We start from the raw sequence: 20392 nt of genomic DNA, 5'->3' as shown, positions 1-20392 counted from the left end.
CTGAGACCCAGTCTCTCTCTGACACCCAGTCTCTCTCTGAGACCCAGTCTCGCTCTCTCTCTCTAAGACCCAGTCTCGCTCTCTCTGAGACCCAGTCTCTCTCTGAGACCCAGTCTCTCTCTGAGACCCAGTCTCTCTCTAAGACCCAGTCTCTGAGACGCTCTCTCTCTGAGACCCAGTCTCTCTCTAAGACCCAGTCTCTCTCTGAGACCCAGTCTCTCTCTCTCTGAGACCCAGTCTCTCTCTGAGACTGTCGCTCTCTCTCTGAGACCCAGTCTCTCTCTCTCTCTGAGACCCAGTCTCTCTCTCTCTCTGAGACCCAGTCTCTCTCTCTCTCCCAGTCTCTCTAAGACCCAGTCTCTCTCTCTCTCTGAGACCCAGTCTCTCTCTCTCTGAGACCCAGTCTCGTTCTCTCTCTGAGACCCAGTCTCTCTCTCTCTGAGACCCAGTCTCTCTCTGAGACCCAGTCTCTCTCTCTCTCTCTCTCTCTTCTGAGACCCAGTCTCTCTCTGAGACCCAGTCTCTCTCTCTCTTTGAGACCCAGTCTCTCTCTGAGACCCAGTCTCTCTCTGAGACCCAGTCTCTCTCTGAGACCCAGTCTCTCTCTGAGACCCAGTCTCTCTCTGAGACCCAGTCTCTCTCTGAGACCCAGTCTCTCTCTGAGACCCAGTCTCTCTGAGACCCAGTCTCTCTCTCTCTCTCTCTAAGACCCAGTCTCGCTCTCTCTGAGACCCAGTCTCTCTCTGAGACCCAGTCTCTCTCTGAGACCCAGTCTCTCTCTCTCTCTGAGACCCAGTCTCTCTCTGAGACCCAGTCTCTCTCTCTCTGAGACCCAGTCTCTCTCTGAGACCCAGTCTCTCGAGACCCAGTCTCTCTCTGAGACCCAGTCTCTCTCTGAGACCCAGTCTCTCTCTCTGAGACCCAGTCTCTCTCTGAGACCCAGTCTCTCTCTCTCTCTCTGAGACCCAGTCTCTCTCTCTCTCTGAGACCCAGTCTCTCTCTGAGACCCAGTCTCTCTCTGAGACCCAGTCTCTCTCTGAGACCCAGTCTCTCTCTGAGACCCAGTCTCTCTCTCTCTCTGAGACCCAGTCTCTCTCTGAGACCCAGTCTCTCTCTGAGACCCAGTCTCTCTCTCTCTCTCTGAGACCCAGTCTCTCTCTGAGACCCAGTCTCTCTCTGAGACCCAGTCTCTCTCTCTCTCTCTCTGAGACCCAGTCTCTCTCTGAGACCCAGTCTCTCTCTGAGACCCAGTCTCGCTCTCTCTCTGAGACCCAGTCTCTCTCTGAGACCCAGTCTCTCTCTCTCTGAGACCCAGTCTCTCTCTCTCTCTGAGACCCAGTCTCTCTCTGAGACCCAGTCTCTCTCTCTCTTTGAGACCCAGTCTCTCTCTCTCTCTGAGACCCAGTCTCTCTCTGAGACCCAGTCTCTCTCTCTCTCTGAGACCCAGTCTCTCTCTGAGACCCAGTCTCTCTCTGAGACCCAGTCTCTCTCTGAGACCCAGTCTCTCTCTGAGACCCAGTCTCTCTCTGAGACCCAGTCTCGCTCTCTCTCTGAGACCCAGTCTGTAAATCTCTTAACTGTGAGCTCAGTCTAGGAGAGACATCACCTGAGCTACCCTATATACATAATTTATTATCTGTGTTCAAATGCCGCATTGTGGTTGGCTGTTGTTGAAGTCTTCAAAGGTTGATTGATTGATTTTATTTGACAGTTTAAAAAAGTACATATCTATCAGTGCCGGGACGATACCAATATCGCAATACTCGTTAGTATCGTGGCAAGGAAACGAACAAAACAAAAAAAACGTATTTCACTTCTTAATGAAAACAGCCCTAATGTTGGAAACAAACATTATGTTGTCATCCAGATTCACATTCACATTTATTTTCCAAGCTATAACACACAATATTTTACATACAGCGAGTTTTTAAAGGACCAAATATTGGTATCGTCACAGCCCTAATATAGGCTACATGCAGTACATACATTAAAAACTAGTTGTGACTTATTTCCTTTGTGGTCCCTTATGTTGCATGGTGCAATACATTACATAGAGAAAACTATTGCCAGATCACTAAATCCCTTCTGAAGATAGTCAACCAAATAATAAACAAGCCCCACTCGGGGGTTCAACTCTTGAATATAGCCTCGTTATTGTTGTTTTGTCTTAAATGTAAAAAAAAATATATATATATATATATATGTTTCTTAGATTGTTAGGAAAGGGCTCATAAGTAAGCATTTCACAGTAAAGTCTACACCTGTTGTATTCGGTGCATGTGGCACATTTGATTTGATTTTGAACTCTCAAATCTTTTGATGTTGATTTTATTCGATTAGATTGACTGGCTCTGGCACCTTGGGTGCGGTCAGGATGGTTCAGCGTCTTAACACCGAGCTGAGTGGGTTGCAGACAGACCTGCCCCGGCTTGCATACCATCCTGGAGGTTTTTGGTATTGAGAGAGACCGATTGGCAGCTAGAACCTCCAACAGTTCAGCCCTCCGTGCCTCGAATGCCAACCAGGGTTCATTACAACATTTTGCTAAATGTCTCTTGCCCTTGATCGCTTTACCGCGATGTCCTGGTATGTCTGGCAGAATACGAATAAGGCTGGACTCCCGTTGAATTCCTGTTCATTATCTATAAAATCTCCATTTACTTGTTAATTGCTCTGGCTTTTCACACCTTCCCCCAGGATGAGAGAAGTGTTTAATGTAAAAGAGAGACTATTTGCCCTCTTATTTTATTCTGTCTTGGTTTGTATTGGTCGGTGGTTCTGTCTAACTGCCTGTGCGGGTATGAACTCCTCTGTGAGTGGCATGTTGTGACCAATTTACAGACAGGAGCAGGAAGGAAAGAAAATACTAACTGCCGTAACTGCTAATTTAAAGGATGACAGAGAAACATTTAGAAAAGTAAATACAAAGACAAAAAGACCAAAACGTCTCATCTGAAACGGAATAGCGTATATACCTAGTAGGTGAGATCGGTTTCTTTTTTTTTTTACGTCGTAGAAAAAAATAAACAAATCATAATTCAAATGCAGCGTTTAATGCTCTCTCTCCTGTGTTAAAATATGCAGGTTTTTGATATTGCGTATTATCTAAAGCAATTCACGTTTGAAGGCATTTTATTATGGGTTAATTTTGTCCTGTAAGGCATTTGGTTGGTATTTTCACTGCAGGTCAACTGTCGGCTATAACCTTCATATAATGTACTTAGTCACATTTGAAATTGATGATTCAGAACTGAAGGTAATGTGAGGAGGCATGTGAACTGAAGGTAATGTGAGGAGGTATGTGAACTGAAGGTAATGTGAGGAGGTATGTGGACTGAAGGTAATGTCAGGAGGAGGAACTATGTGGACTGAAGGTAATGTGAACTGAAGGTAATGTGAGGAGGTATGTGAACTGAAGGTAATGTGAGGAGGTATGTGAACTGAAGGTAATGTGAACTGAAGGTAATGTGAGGAGGTATGTGAACTGAAGGTAATGTGAGGAGGTATGTGGACTGAAGGTAATGTGAACTAAAGGTCATGTGAGGAGGTATGTGAACTGAAGGTAATGTGAGGAGGTATGTGAACTGAAGGTAATGTCAGGAGGTATGTGAACTGAAGGTAGGATGTGAGGAAGGTATGTGAAGGAATGTCTGAAGTATGTGAACTGAAGGTAATGTGAGGAGGTATGTGAACTGAAGGTAATGTGAGGAGGTAGGAACTATGTGGAACTGAAGGTAATGTGAGGAGGTATGTGAACTGAAGGTAATGTGAACTGAGGTATGTGAACAGGTAATGTCAGGAAGGTATGTGGACTGAAGGTAATGTGAACTGAAGGTAATGTCAGGAGGTATGTGGACTGAAGGTAATGTGAGGAGGTATGTGATGTGAACTGAAGGTAATGTGAGGAGGTATGTGTACTGAAGGTAATGTGAGGAGGTATGTGAACTGAAGGTAATGTCAGGAGGTATGTGGACTGAAGGTAATGTGAACTGAAGGTAATGTCAGGAGGTATGTGGACTGAAGGTAATGTGAACTGAAGGTAATGTGAGGAGGTATGTGAACTGAAGGTAATGTGAGGAGGTATGTGAACTGAAGGTAATGTGAGGAGGTATGTGAACTGAAGGTAATGTGAGGAGGTATGTGAACTGAAGGTAATGTGAGGAGGTATGTGAACTGAAGGTAATGTGAGGAGGTATGTGAACTGAAGGTAATGTGAGGAGGTATGTGAACTGAAGGTAATGTGAGGAGGTATGTGAACTGAAGGTAATGTGAGGAGGTATGTGAACTGAAGGTAATGTGAGGAGGTATGTGGACTGAAGGTAATGTGAACTGAAGGTAATGTGAGGAGGTATGTGAACTGAAGGTAATGTGAGGAAAGGTATGTGAACTGAAGGTAATGTGAGGAGGTATGTGAACTGAAGGTAATGTGAGGAGGTATGTGAACTGAAGGTAATGTGAGGAGGTATGTGAACTGAAGGTAATGTGAGGAGGTATGTGAACTGAAGGTAATGTGAGGAACTGGGTAATGTGGACTGAAGGTAATGTGAGGAGGTATGTGAACTGAAGGTAATGTGAGGAGGTATGTGAACTGAAGGTAATGTGAGGAGGTATGTGAACTGAAGGTAATGTGAGGAGGTATGTGAACTGAAGGTAATGTGAGGAGGTATGTGAACTGAAGGTAATGTGAGGAGGAAGGTATGTGAACTGAAGGTAATGTGAGGAGGTATGTGAACTGAAGGTAATGTGAGGAGGTATGTGAACTGAAGGTAATGTGAGGAGGTATGTGAACTGAAGGTAATGTGAACTGAAGGTAATGTGAGGAGGTATGTGAACTGAAGGTAATGTGAGGAGGTATGTGAACTGAATGTAATGTGAGGAGGTATGTGGACTGAAGGTAATGTGAACTGAAGGTAATGTGAGGAGGTATGTGAACTGAAGGTAATGTGAGGAGGTATGTGAACTGAAGGTAATGTGAGGAGGTATGTGAACTGAAGGTAATGTGAGGAGGTATGTGAACTGAAGGTAATGTGAGGAGGTATGTGAACTGAAGGTAATGTCAGGAGGTATGTGAACTGAAGGTAATGTGAACTGAAGGTAATGTGAGGAGGTATGTGAACTGAAGGTAATGTGAACTGAAGGTAATGTGAGGAGGTATGTGAACTGAAGGTAATGTGAGGAGGTATGTGAACTGAAGGTAATGTGAGGAGGTATGTGGACTGAAGGTAATGTGAACTAAAGGTCATGTGAGGAGGTATGTGAACTGAATGTAATGTGAGGAGGTTGTGAACTGAAGGTAATGTGAGGAGGTATGTGAACTGAAGGTAATGTGAGGAGGTATGTGAACTGAAGGTAATGTGAGGAGGTATGTGAACTGAAGGTAATGTGAGGAGGCATGTGAACTGAAGGTAATGTGAGGAGGCATGTGAATTGAATGTAATGGACTGACTGAAGGTAATGTGAACTAAAGGTCATGTGAGGATGTATGTGAACTGAAGGTAATGTGAGGAGGTATGTGGACTGAAGGTAATGTGAGGAGGCAAGGTAATGTGAACTAAAGGTCATGTGAGGAGGTATGTGAACTGAAGGTAATGTGAGGAGGCATGTGAATTGAATGTAATGTGAGGAGGTTATGAACTGAATGTAATGTGAACTGAATGTTATCTTGGGCTAAAGTGGTATTGTAAAAACTGCTGAATAGCATGTATATTTTATTTCACTATTGACAGATTTGGACCCCACACTACCTTCTTTGTCACGTCAGGGGAGATAATATGATCTAGTGTATGTTGTGAGAACATTGTGTTGTATGATTCAGATGATAATACCCACACGTAATGAACTGTGATTTATCATCCATCTTCTCTCGTCACTCGATTTAGTACTTGTCAAAGCCATTATACTGTCTCTGTTTTGCTTTGCAAAGCTGTCTCTGACTACGGCTATATAACTAGTGCCCCGGTGGATAAAATATGATTGATTTATGGATTCATTTACCTGCCGCCTTCCATGTTGCAATTAACATGCATCTTGCTGAGAGGATATTCTCTCCACTAACGCAGTGTGATGTGATGGCCGCGGGCAGTGGCCTGCCTGCCTGTCACCATGGTACAAGCCATTAATCAGGCAGCTTCGGCGGGCAAGCCAGGCTAAGGGGCAGGACGCTAACCTCCGCCATGTTTTCATTAGTGCACGGACACAGCTGTTAGGAAGGGCTGCTGGGGGAGACGGGTCAGAGGTCCCATTGTCACTCCTTTCCCAGTGTAATACATTCTCAGGTTGCCGCGGTGACACTGCTTTTCACTGTCTTCATCCCCTTTATACTTAGGACTATAGGCAATGATACTCTGAGGCCTGGAGAATGATACTCTGGGGCCTGGAGAATGATACTCTGAGGCCTGGAGAATGATACTCTGAGGCCTGGAGAATGATACTCTGAGGCCTGGAATGAATGATGATACTCTGAGGCCTGGAGAATGATACTCTGAGGCCTGGAGAATGATACTCTGAGGCCTGGAGAATGATACTCTGATGCCTGGGCAATGATACTCTGAGGCCTGGAGAATGATACTCTAAGGCCTGGGCAATGATACTCTGAGGCCTGGGCAATGATACTCTGAGGCCTGGAGAATGATACTCTGAGGCCTGGAGAATGATACTCTGAGGCCTGGAGAATGATACTCTGAGGCCTGGAGAATGATACTCTGAGGCCTGGAGAATGATACTCTGAGGCCTGGGCAATGATACTCTGAGGCCTGGAGAATGATACTCTGAAGGCCTGGAGAATGATACTCTGAGGCCTGGAGAATGATACTCCTGGAGAATGATACTCTGAGGCCTGGGGCCTGGAGAATGATACTCTGAGGCCTGGAGAATGATACTCTAAGGCCTGGGCAATGATACTCTAAGGCCTGGGTAATGATACTCTGAGGCCTGGAGAATGATACTCTGAGGCCTGGAGAATGATACTCTGAGGCAGTAATGGCCAACTGGAAAGTCAGCATGTGTGCATCGTAGTAGGCTGAAATGAGGATGAGGATCAAATACATCAAACATATCCTTTGATGTTATCCATTTAATCACCCTTCGCAGTTTCTCTGTTAATATCAGTATATTTAATAAATTATGTTCAGAACAAACCATCACTCAAGGTGTTTATTTCACTTTACACAGGTGGGAGATTATTAGAGTGAATTGAAGGTTGATTAAGTCACATTTCAGAGACCTTGGGACTAGTGAGGTGTGTGTTGATCTCAGCATCTAGCCATCATTTTGATATTGACTGGTGGGGGAGACAGGCGAGTCAGCCCACTTTATCAGCACTATTCCAGGTGAGGAATGCCGATATACAATCATCATGGCTATGAAAAACAGGCTGTTGCCTTGAGCAGGTTTCACAGTTGACCTTGACAGCCTGTAAAGCCCAATGTTAGACTGATCCCAAATGTAAAGACTGACAGAGACACCTTGAGGTAGGGCCTTGAGTTATGAGATGTACACATGCCTCCTACACTTTGTTTTTGCTACTAACCAGTTTTTTCCCCCCTCACACAGGCTCACGTTTTCTCTCACTCTGTCATTCTATTCCTTTCTCACCCCATTAAATTATTTCTGAGCTGACGCTGTCATTTGAACCAAACCGGTGAATTAAGAATTGAGTGAGGCTTGACACCTACTTCAAAAGGAGCGCTCTTTTCCTTTAAAACCCAGAGTCAATTTAACAAACATCTTTTACTTATTTTCTACTAGTTTTTCCCCCAGACCTTTCCCATCCTTGGCATTCACAAGTAGTCGGTGGTTGGTTGAAAGACGAGCTGTGGAGAGCCGTTTAGGGTTACTGTCGGTGTACTCCTGCTGGGATTGATCAGACCCCATGAAGACCTTTACCTCAGGAGATGAGACTCTTTAAATGGCAGATATCCACCATTGATCTACTCACTGCTTCCCAAACTGAGGATTGATCTACTCACTCCACCATTGTATCACTCTTCTCAATATCCACCATTGAATATCCACCATTGGAAGTGAATAATATCAAATCAAAATTGTATTTGTCACATGCGCTGTCACATGCAATACAACAGGTGTAGTACAGTGAATACAACTTACTCACAGTGAAATGCTGAATACAACAGGTGTAGTAGACCTTACAGTGAAATGCTGAATACAACAGGTGTAGTAGACCTTACAGTGAAATGCTGAATACAACAGGTGTAGTAGACCTTACAGTGAAATGCTAAATACAACAGGTGTAGTAGACCTCACAGTGAAATGCTGAATACAACAGGTGTAGTAGACCTCACAGTGAAATGCTGAATACAACAGGTGTAGTAGACCTTGAAATGCAATACAACAGGTGAGACCTCACAGTGAATGCTGAATACAACAGGTGTAGTAGACCTCACAGAATACAACAGGTGTAGTAGACCTCACAGTGAAATGCTGAATACAACAGGTGTAGTAGACCTCACAGTGAAATGCTGAATACAACAGGTGGAGGAGACCTTACAGTGAAATGCTTACTTACAACAGGTGTAGTAGACCCTTAACCAACAATGCAATACAACAGTTTAGACCTCACAGAAATGCTGAATACAACAGGAGTTAAGAAATGATATTTACTAAATAAACAAAACAAAAAAAGGTGTAACACAATAAAATAACAATAACGAGGCTACGTACAGGGAGTAGTGGTAGCGAGTCACTGTATTACAGAATGCTGAAGGAGGAAGATGGAGTTTGTGTGGTGATTTGATGTGGTGTGGGGGAGGGGCTGTTGAAGTGGAAAGGAGAGATCAGTAAGAGTTATAGCTTCCCTCAGTTGTTGGAGGTGAGAGAGAGATGGGGCGGGGGTGGGGGGAGATCAGTAAGAGTTATAGCTCGTTTTGGGCTTTCTTCCCCATCCGGCCTGGAGATGTGGAAGGAGATCTGAGAGGAGAGTGCTTCTGGGTTTAGTGTGGGGAAGCAGCTTGTGAGAGCTTCTGACCGGCATCAAAGCGCCACGGTCAACTGTCTTCCACTTTCATCCCCATCCCATCTGCCTCCTCGTGGACCTCCCCTGGCCCGCCGCCCACCTGGCGCAGGGCACTGGCTTGGCACTGTGGTCTCCCCATAGCCAGGCCGGGCACCGGACACAGCCCACGGAGTCAGACTGCCTCTCTGAATGTAAAGAGGGCAAGGAGGTGCCGAGGGAGAGATACTGTTAAAACAGACTGACTCAACTACAGTATTTTACTAAGCTTCGTAATGGTATATTTTACAGTACGTTGTTTTAGGTAGAAAAGAGACTGATGATGAAGCAGTTCATTCCTATTCTCTCTAAGCACTAACGACGATAATGACCATCATCAGATGCCGGGTAGGAGTCTGGAAGGAGATGTGAAACGATCTTTATATTTCGTATGCTTTTAGCTGTATAATTCGGTGTCTCAAGACCAATTTGAAGTGTGAATAAGTTTTAAGAATAAGAAAATCAATGCATGTAAATGACCGGTGAATAATTGCTGCTGGAATGTAGAGGAGCACTTCATTGCCTCCAGATGACTCATTATGTTCAGAAAGCGACTGTTCCCTCCCAACGCAATTTACACATTCTATTGGTAATAGAGACCACGTAGCAGCTGATTCTAACTCTCTGTGTCCTCTCTTTCTCTCCATCGCTGTAGGCATTTCCTGTTTAAAACCCCGTCCGGGACCACTCCCCTGTTCAGCAGCTCGTCTCCAGGGTACCCGCTGACATCTGGGACCGTCTACTCCCCCCCGCCGCGGCTGCTACCCAGAAACACCTTCTCTAGGAGCTCCTTCAAGCTGAAGAAACCCTCCAAGTACTGCAGCTGGAAATGTGCTGCCGTGTCGGCCATCGCTGCTGCCGTCCTGCTGGTCGTGCTGCTCTCCTACTTCATAGGTAGGCTACAACACAGTACAGTACAGTACAATACAGTACAATACATAACAATGCAGAACAGTACAATACAGAACAGTACAGTACAATACAGAACAGTACAGTACAGTACAGTACAGTACAGTACAATACAGTACAGTACAGTACAATACAGTACAATACAGAACAGTACAGTACAGAACAGTACAGTACAATACAGAACAGTACAGTACAATACAGAACAGTACAGTACAATACAGAACAGTACAGTACAATACAGTACATAACAATGCAGAACAGTACAGTACAGTACAATACAGAACAGTACATAATACAGAACAGTACAGTACAATACAGTACAGTACATAATACAGAACAGTACAGTACAATACAGTACAATACAGAACAGTACAGTAGAGTACAGTAGAGTACAGTAAAGTACATAACAATACAGTACAGTACAATACAGAACAGTGCAGTAGAATACAGTACAATACAGTACAATACAGTACAATACAGAACAGTACAATACAGAACAGTACAGTACAATACAGAACAGTACAGTACAATACAGAACAGTACAGTACAATACAGTACAGTACAGTACAATACAGTACAATACAGTACAGTACAATGCAGAACAGTACAGTACAGTACAATACAGAACAGTACATTACAATACAGAACAGTACAGTACAATACAGAACAGTACATAATACAGAACAGTACAGTACAATACAGTACAATACAGAACAGTACAGTAGAGTACAGTAGAGTACAGTAAAGTACATAACAATACAGTACAGTACAATACAGAACAGTGCAGTAGAATACAGTACAATACAGTACATAACAATGCAGAACAGTACAATACAGTACAGTGCAATACAGTGCAATACAGTACATAACAATGCAGAACAGTACAGTACAATACAGAACAGTACCGTAGAGTACAATACAGTACATAACAATGCAGAACAGTACAGAACAGTACAGTACAGTACAATACAGAACAGTACCGTAGAGTACAATACAGTACATAACAATGCAGAACAGTACAGAACAGTACAGTACAGTACAATACAGAACAGTACAGTAGAATACAATACAGTAGAATACAATACAGAACAGTACAGTAGAATACAGTACAATACAGTAGAATACAATACAGTAGAATACAATACAGTACAGTAGAATACAGTACAGTACAATACAGTACAGTACAATACAGAACAGTACAATACAGAACAGTACAATACAGAACAGTGCAGTATAATACAGTACATAACAGTAGAGTAGAATACAATACAGAACAGTACAGTAGAATACAGTACAGTACAATACAGTATAATACAATACAGAACAATACAATACAGAACAGTACAATACAGTACAATACAGTACAGCAGAATACAATACAGAACAGTACAGTAGAATACAATACAGTACAATACAGTAGAATACAATACAGTACAATACAGTAGAATACAGTACAGTAGAATACAGTACAGTACAATACAGTACAGTACAATACAATACAATACAATACAGTACAATAGAGTAGAACACAATACAGTACAATACAGTACAGTACAATACAGTAGAATACAATACAGTAGAATACAATACAGAACAGTACAGTAGAATACAGTACAGTACAATACAGTAGAATACAATACAGAACAGTACAGTAGAATACAATACAGAACAGTACAGTAGAATACAGTACAGTACAATGCAGTACAGTACAATACAGTAGAATACAATACAGAACAATAGAGTAGAATACAGTACAGTAGAATACAGTACAATACAGTACAGTACAATACAGTAGAATACAATACAGAACAGTACAGTACAATGCAGTACAGTACAATACAGTAGAATACAATACAGAACAATAGAGTAGAATACAGTACAGTACAATACAGAACAGTACAATACAGTACAGCACAATACATTACAGTACAGTAGAATACAATACAGTACAATACAGTACAGTACAATACAGTACAGTACAATACAGTAGAATAGAGTACAGTACAATACAGTACAGTACAATACAGTAGAATACAATACAGAACAGTACAGTAGAATACAATACAGAACAGTACAGTAGAATACAGTACAGTACAGTACAGTACAATACAGTAGAATACAATACAGAACAGTACAGTACAATACAGTACAGTACAATACAGTACAGTACAATACAGTACAGTACAATACAGTACAGTACAATACAGTAGAATACAATACAGAACAGTACAGTAGAATACAATACAGTAGAGTACAATACAGTACAATACAGTACAGTACAATACAGTAGAAAACAGTACAGTACAATACAGTAGAGTACAGTACAATACAGTAGAATACAATACAGAACAGTACAGTAGAATACAATACAGTAGAGTACAATACAGTACAATACAGTACAGTACAATACAGTAGAAAACAGTACAGTACAATACAGTAGAATACAATACAGAACAGTACAGTACAATACAGTACAGTAGAATACAGTACAGTACAATACAGTAGAATACAGTACAATACAGTACAGTAGAATGCAGTACAGTACAGTACAGTACAATACAGTACAGTACAATACAGTAGAATACAATACAGAACAGTACAGTAGAATAGAATACAGTACAATACAGTACAGTACAATACAGTAGAATACAATACAGAACAGTACAGGACAATACAGTACAGTACAATACAGACAGTACAATACAGTAGAATACAGTACAGTACAATACAGTAGAATACAGTACAGTACAATACAATACAGAACAGTACAGTAGAATACAATACAGTACAATACAGTACAGTACAATACAGTACAGTACAATACAGTAGAATACAATACAGAACAGTACAGTAGAATACAATACAGAACAGTACAGTAGAATACAGTACAGTACAATGCAGTACAGTACAATACAGTAGAATACAATACAGAACAGTACAGTAGAATACAGTACAGTAGAATACAGTACAATACAGTACAGTACAATACAGTAGAATACAATACAGAACAGTACAGTAGAATACAGTACAGTACAATACAGTAGAATACAATACAGAACAATAGAGTAGAATACAGTACAGAACAGTGCAGTAGAATACAATACAGAACAGTACAGTAGAATACAGTACAGTACAATGCAGTACAGTACAATACAGAACAGTACAATACAGTACAGCACAATACATTACAGTACAGTAGAATACAATACAGTACAGTACAATACAGTACAGTACAATACAGTAGAATAGAGTACAGTACAATACAGTACAGTACAATACAGTACATTTACATTACATTTAAGTCATTTACAGACGCTCTTATCCAGAGCGACTTACAAATTGGTGAATTCACCTTCTGACATCCAGTGGAACAGGGGGGGTGAGAAGGATTACTTATCCTATCCTAGGTATTCCTTGAAGAGGTGGGGTTTCAGGTGTCTCCGGAAGGTGGTGATTGACTCCGCTGTCCTGGCGTCGTGAGGGGAGTTTGTTCCACCATTGGGGGCCAGAGCAGCGAACAGTTTTGACTGGGCTGAGCGGGAACTGTACTTCCTCAATGGTAGGGAGGCGAGCAGGCCAGAGGTGGATGAACGCAGTGCCCTTGCTTGGGTGTAGGGCCTGATCAGAGCCTGGAGTACAGTGCAATTCCCCTCACAGCTCCGTAGGCAAGCACCATGGTCTTGTAGCGGATGCGAGCTTCAACTGGAAGCCAGTGGAGAGAGCGGAGGAGCTGACGTGAGAGAACTTGGGAAGGCTGAACACCAGACGGGCTGCGGCGTAATGAGTTGTAAATGTTTAATGGCACAGGCAGGGAGCCCAGCCAACAGCAGTACAGTAATCCAGACGGGAGATGACAAGTGCCTGGATTAGGACCTGCGCCGTTCCTGTGTGAGGCAGGGTCGTACAATGCATGTTGTAGAGCATGAACCTACAGGAACGGGCCACCGCCATGATGTTGGTTGAGAACGACAGGGTGTTGTCCAGGATCACGCCAAGGTTCTTAGCGCAAGGAGGACACAATGGAGTTGTCAACCGTGATGGCGAGATCATGGAACGGGCAGTCCTTCCCCGGGAGGAAGAGCAGCTCCGTCTTGCCGAGGTTCAGCTTGAGGTGGTGATCCGTCATCCACACTGATATGTCTGCCAGACATGCAGAGATGCGATTCAACCTGGTCATCAGAAGGGGGAAAGGAGAAGATTAATTGTGTGTCGTCTGCATAGCAATGATAGGAGAGACCATGTGAGGTTATGACAGAGCCAAGTGACTTGGTGTATAGCGAGAATAGGAGAGGGCCTAGAACAGAGCAATACAGTGGTGAGAGCAGTACAGGAGACAGATTCTCGCCACGCCACCTGGTAGGAGCGACCTGTCAGGTAGACGCAACCAATACCGGAGATGCCCAACTCGGAGAGGGTGGAGAGGAGGATCTGATGGTTCACAGTATCGAAGGCAGCCGATAGGTCTAGAAGGATGAGAGCAGAGGAGAGATAGTTAGCTTTAGCAGTGCGGAGCGCTCCGTGATGCAGAGAAGAGCAGTCTCAGTTGAATGACTAGTCTTGAAACCTGACTGATTTGGATCAAGAAGGTCATTCTGAGAGAGATAGCGGGAGAGCTGGCCAAGGACGGCACGTAAGAGTTTTGGAGAGAAAAGAAAGAAGGGATACTGGTCTGTAGTTGTTGACATCGGAGGGATCGAGTGTAGGTTTTTTCAGAAGGGTGCAACAGTCGCTCTCTTTGAAGACGGAAGGGACGTAGCCAGCGGTCAGGGATGAGTTGATGAGCGAGGTGAGGTAAGGGAGAAGGTCCCCGGAAATGGTCTGGAGAAGAGAGGAGGGGATAGGGTAGCGGGCAGGTTGTTGGGTGGCCGGCCAATACAAGAAGCGAGATTTCATCTGGAGAGAGAGGGGAGAAAGAGGTCAGAGCACAGGGTAGGGCAGTGTGAGCAGAACCAGCGGTGTCGTTTGACTTAGCAAACGAGGATCGGATGTCGTCGACCTTCTTTTCAAAATGGTTGACGAAGTCATCTGCAGAGAGGGAGGAGGGGGAGGGGGAGGAGGATTCAGGAGGGAGGAGAAGGTGGCAAAGAGCTTCCTAGGGTTAGAGGCAGATGCTTGGAATTTAGAGTGGTAGAAAGTGGCTTTAGTAGCAGAGACAGAGGAGGAAAATGTAGAGAGGAGGGAGTGAAAGGATGCCAGGTCCGCAGGGAGGCGAGTTTTCCTCCATTTCCGCTACTGCCCGGAGCTCTGTTCTGTGAGCTCGCAATGAGTCATCGAGCCACGGAGCGGGAGGGGAGGACCGAGCCGGCCTGGAGGATAGGGGACATAGAGAGTCAAAGGATGCAGAAAGGGAAGAGAGGAGGGTTGAGGAGGCAGAATCAGGAGAAAGGTTGGAGAAGGTATGAGCAGAGGGAAGAGATGATAGGATGGAAGAGAGGAAAGAGTAGCGGGGGAGAGAGAGCGAAGGTTGGGACGGCGTGATACCATCCGAGTAGGGGCAGTGTGGGAAGTGTTGGATGAGAGCGAGAGGGAAAAGGATACAAGGTAGTGGTCGGAGACTTGGAGGGGAGTTGCAGTGAGGTTAGTGGAAGAACAGCATCTAGTAAAGATGAGGTCGAGCGTATGCCTTGTGAGTAGGGGGGAAGGTGAGAGGGTGAGGTCAAAAGAGGAGAGGAGTGGAAAGAAGGAGGCAGAGAGGAATGAGTCAAAGGTAGACGTGGGGAGGTTAAAGTACCCAGGACTGTGAGAGGTGAGCCGTCCTCAGGAAAGGAGCTTATCAAGGCATCAAGCTCATTGATGAACTCTCCGAGGGAACCTGGAGGGCGATAAATGATAAGGATGTTAAGCTTGAAAGGGCTGGTAACTGTGACAGCATGGAATTCAAAGGAGGCGATAGATAGATGGGTAAGGGAGAGAGAGAGAATGACCACTTGGGAGAGATGAGGATCCCGGTGCCACCACCCCGCTGACCAGAAGCTCTCGGGTGTGCGAGAACACGTGGGCGGACGAAGAGAGAGCAGTAGGAGTAGCAGTGTTATCTGTGGTGATCCATGTTTCCGTCAGTGCCAGGAAGTCGAGGGACTGGAGGGAGGCATAGGCTGAGATGAACTCTGCCTTGTTGGCCGCAGATCGGCAGTTCCAGAGGCTACCGGAGACCAGGAACTCCACGTGGGTCGTGCGCGCTGGGACCACCAGATTAGGGTGGCACGCGGTGTGGAGCGTTTGTATGGTCTGTGCAGAGAGGAGAGAACAGGGATAGATAGACACATAGTTAACAGGGTACAGAAGAGGCTACGCTAATGCAAAGGAGATTGGAATGACAAGTGGACTACACGTCTAATGTTCAGAAAGTTAAGCTTACGTAGCAAGAATCTTATTGACTAAAATGATTGAAATGATACAGTACTGCTGGAGTAGGCTAGCTGGTAGTGGCTGCGATGTTGACACTACACTAATCAAGTCGTTCCGTCGAGTGTAATAGTTTCTACAGTGCTGCTATTCAATAGCTGGCTAGCTAGCAGGTTGATTGCAATACAGTACTTTAAAAGAACGACAATAGCTGGCTAGCTAACAGAAAATCGCTCTAGGCTACACAATTGTCTTAGATACAAAGACATGTAGCTAGCTAGCTACGATCAAACAAAACAAACCGTACTGTAATAGTTACTACAGTGCTGAATTCAAGCTGGCTAGCTACGTTAAAAGAACGACAATACAGTAGAATACAATACAGAACAGTACAGTAGAATACAATACAGAACAGTACAGTAGAATACAGTACAGTACAGTACAGTACAATACAGTAGAATACAATACAGAACAGTACAGTACAATACAGTACAGTACAATACAGTACAGTACAATACAGTAGAATACAGTACAGTACAATACAGTATAGTACAATACAGTACAGTACAATACAGTACAATACAGTACAGTACAATACAGTAGAATACAATACAGAACAGTACAGTAGAATACAATACAGTAGAGTACAATACAGTACAATACAGTACAGTACAATACAGTAGAAAACAGTACAGTACAATACAGTAGAATACAATACAGAACAGTACAGTACAATACAGTACAGTAGAATACAGTACAATACAGTACAGTACAGTACAGTAGAATACAGTACAGTACAGTACAGTACAATACAGTAGAATACAGTACAGTACAGTACAATACAGTAGAATACAATACAGAACAGTACAGTAGAATAGAATACAGTACAATACAGTACAGTACAATACAGTAGAATACAATACAGAACAGTACAGGACAATACAGTACAGTACAATACAGTACAGTACAATACAGTAGAATACAGTACAGTACAATACAGTAGAATGCAGTACAGTACAGTACAATACAGAACAGTACAATACAGTACAGTACAATACAGTAGAATACAGTACAGAACAGTGCAGTAGAATACAGTAGAATACAGTACAGTACAATACAGTAGAATACAGTACAGAACAGTACAGTAGAATACAGAGCAGTACACTACAGTACAGTACAATACAATACAGTAGAATACAGTACAGTACAGTACAATACAATACAGTAGAATACAGTACAGTACAGTACAATACAATACAGTAGAATACAGTACAGTACAGTACAATACAATACAGTAGAATACAGTACAGTACAGTACAATACAGCACAGTACAGTAGAATACAGTACAGTACAATACAGTACAATACAATACAGCATGCCCCCTTGTTATTCTGATACTCTATCTTCTGCAGTGGTGGAAAAGTCATACTTGACTCCGGTAAAAGTCACCCAGTAAAATGCTTTTTGAGTAAAAGTCTAAAAGTAGCTGGTTTTAAATGTACTTAAGTACAGTGGTGGAAAAAGTACTACGTTCTCATACTCATCCCGAGTGGCATAGCGGTCTAAGGCACTGCATCTCAGTGCTAGAGGCGTCACTACAGACACCCTGGTTTGAATCCAGTGTTGCATCACAACCGGCCGTGCTTGGGAATCCCATAGGGCAGCGCACAACAGGCCCAGCATCATCTGTTGTAGGCCGTCATTGTAAATAATAGTTTGTTCTTTAAACTGACTTTCCTAGTTAAATAAAAATTGGAACTGAGAGCATTTTAGCAATATGAAATCTTATTAAAATCTGTTCATATACACCCCTAGGAACAATATCACATTTTTTGTACATTTTTTGTACATTTTCTGACAAGCATGCATTTACAGTAGATATGGTCATTTTCACATTTTCAGAAATCCATAGAATGTTTGGGAACAACATAGAGTAAAGCATTTGTGAAAATTCTATAGCGATATATAGAGTGGGAACGCAGATGTAGTTTTGGACAATTAATACACACCGCAGTAAATAAACCCCCCCCCCAAAAAAAACATCTGTCTCGTCCAGGACCATGGAGTCTATAGACCGGAGCGCCATAGCCAATCAGAGCTACAGTAGGCCTTTATGTAAAATAAGCCATTTTCCACACTGTTCTGCCATCATTCACTATGAACTGGACTGTGTGTTTACAGGCAGTAGGGCCTGTCATCATTCACTATGAACCGGACTGTGTGTTTACAGGCAGTAGGGCCTGTCATCATTCACTATGAACCGGACTGTGTGTTTACAGGCAGTAGGGCCTGTTATCATTCACTATGAACTGGACTGTGTGTTTACAGGCAGTAGGGCCTGTCATCATTCACTATGAACCGGACTGTGTGTTTACAGGCAGTAGGGCCTGTTATCATTCACTATGAACTGGACTGTGTGTTTACAGGCAGTAGGGCCTGTTATCATTCACTATGAACCGGACTGTGTGTTTACAGGCAGTAGGGCCTGTTATCATTCACTATGAACTGGACTGTGTTTTACAGGCAGTAGGGCCTGTTATCATTCACTATGAACTGGACTGTGTTTACAGGCAGTAGGGCCTGTTATCATTCACTATGAACTGGACTGTGTGTTTACAGGCAGTAGGGCCTGTTATCATTCACTATGAACTGGACTGTGTGTTTACAGGCAGTAGGGCCTGTCATCATTCACTATGAACCGGACTGTGTGTTTACAGGCAGTAGGGCCTGTCATCATTCACTATGAACCGGACTGTGTGTTTACAGGCAGTAGGGCCTGTTATCATTCACTATGAACTGGACTGTGTGTTTACAGGCAGTAGGGCCTGTCATCATTCACTATGAACCGGACTGTGTGTTTACAGGCAGTAGGGCCTGTTATCATTCACTATGAACTGGACTGTGTGTTTACAGGCAGTAGGGCCTGTTATCATTCACTATGAACTGGACTGTGTGTTTACAGGCAGTAGGGCCTGTTATCATTCACTATGAACTGGACTGTTTTTACAGGCACTTTAGGGCCTGTTATCATTCACTATGAACTGGACTGTGTGTTTACAGGCAGTAGGGCCTGTCATCATTCACTATGAACCGGACTGTGTGTTTACAGGCCGTAGCAACAGCGTGACTTTAGATCATTAGAACACATTCGCCAAAAGCCACAAAATACACCTGAATGGATCTTTGCAAATATGTAAATACCACGGAAGAGAGCTTACATTTGGGAACTTTACAGTCCAATTGATCAAACAACCATGTACAGGTAGGCCATCAACAACAATAAGCTCAACAACTAATGGTAGCCAAAGCGAGATGAGCTAAAAATCTAACAAGAGAACATTAGATAGACCCTCTCAAAATTGCACTGATAAACGATGGGGAATAGTAGCCTGCTTGTCCTTCTGCAGTTTGCCTGTCAAAACATGCTTGTCCCAACCCACATTTTGACAGCTGAATGGGAACCCATTTGATCGATGCCAAATACATTTGATTGACAACTTAATGTGCGTTTGTAAATTGCCTCCAATGTGTCAGTGTGCGCTCTGGGTCGTTTGTAAATTGCCTCCAGTGTGTCAGTGTGCGCTCTGGGTCGTTTGTAAATTGCCTCCAGTGTGTCAGTGTGCGCTCTGGGTCGTTTGTAAATTGCCTCCAGTGTGTCAGTGTGCGCTCTGGGTCGTTTGTAAATTGCCTCCAGTGTGTCAGTGTGCGCTCTGGGTCGTTTGTAAATTGCCTCCAGTGTGTCAGTGTGCGCTCTGGGTCGTTTGTAAATTGCCTCCAGTGTGTCAGTGTGCGCTCTGGGTCGTTTGTAAATTCAGAGCATTGTCAGATTGTCTGAGTGCCCACTGTAGTATTGACACTGGACGCTCTGGCCAAGAAGTAGTGTTGACCTGAGCGTTATTCACAACGGCACCCAAGCTAACTTGCTAAAGTCTAGACTTCCAGACACAAATGAGAGAACACCTCACTCTGACCATTTGAATCGCCCTAAGCAGAGTTGGTGAGACTGTTTCCATGTTATCAAAATCGTTAGTGACTAACTGTGCTGCCGGCAACAATTGAATAACTTTTTTTTTTGCAGATGTTTACTGACATCGGTCATATTCAACAGGTGTTGCATGTTCGTAAATTCA

The 20392-nt window shown here is 43.5% G+C and overlaps 1 protein-coding gene across 1 annotated transcript in view; it reads left to right on the top strand.

The window, feature by feature from the left end:
* LOC135549421 (teneurin-2-like) overlaps positions 1 to 20392 on the top strand; it is a 167503-nt gene that overhangs the window by 49119 nt on the left and 97992 nt on the right. Inside the window, exon 5 of the mRNA XM_064979392.1 lies at positions 9663 to 9901. Coding sequence (XP_064835464.1) covers positions 9663 to 9901 — 239 coding nt within the window. The remainder of the gene's footprint in view (positions 1 to 9662; positions 9902 to 20392) is intronic.

Source organism: Oncorhynchus masou, chromosome 12 (genome assembly GCF_036934945.1).
Source record: "Oncorhynchus masou masou isolate Uvic2021 chromosome 12, UVic_Omas_1.1, whole genome shotgun sequence".
Taxonomy (NCBI): domain Eukaryota; kingdom Metazoa; phylum Chordata; class Actinopteri; order Salmoniformes; family Salmonidae; genus Oncorhynchus; species Oncorhynchus masou.
This window is presented reverse-complemented; position numbering and strand designations above follow the sequence as displayed.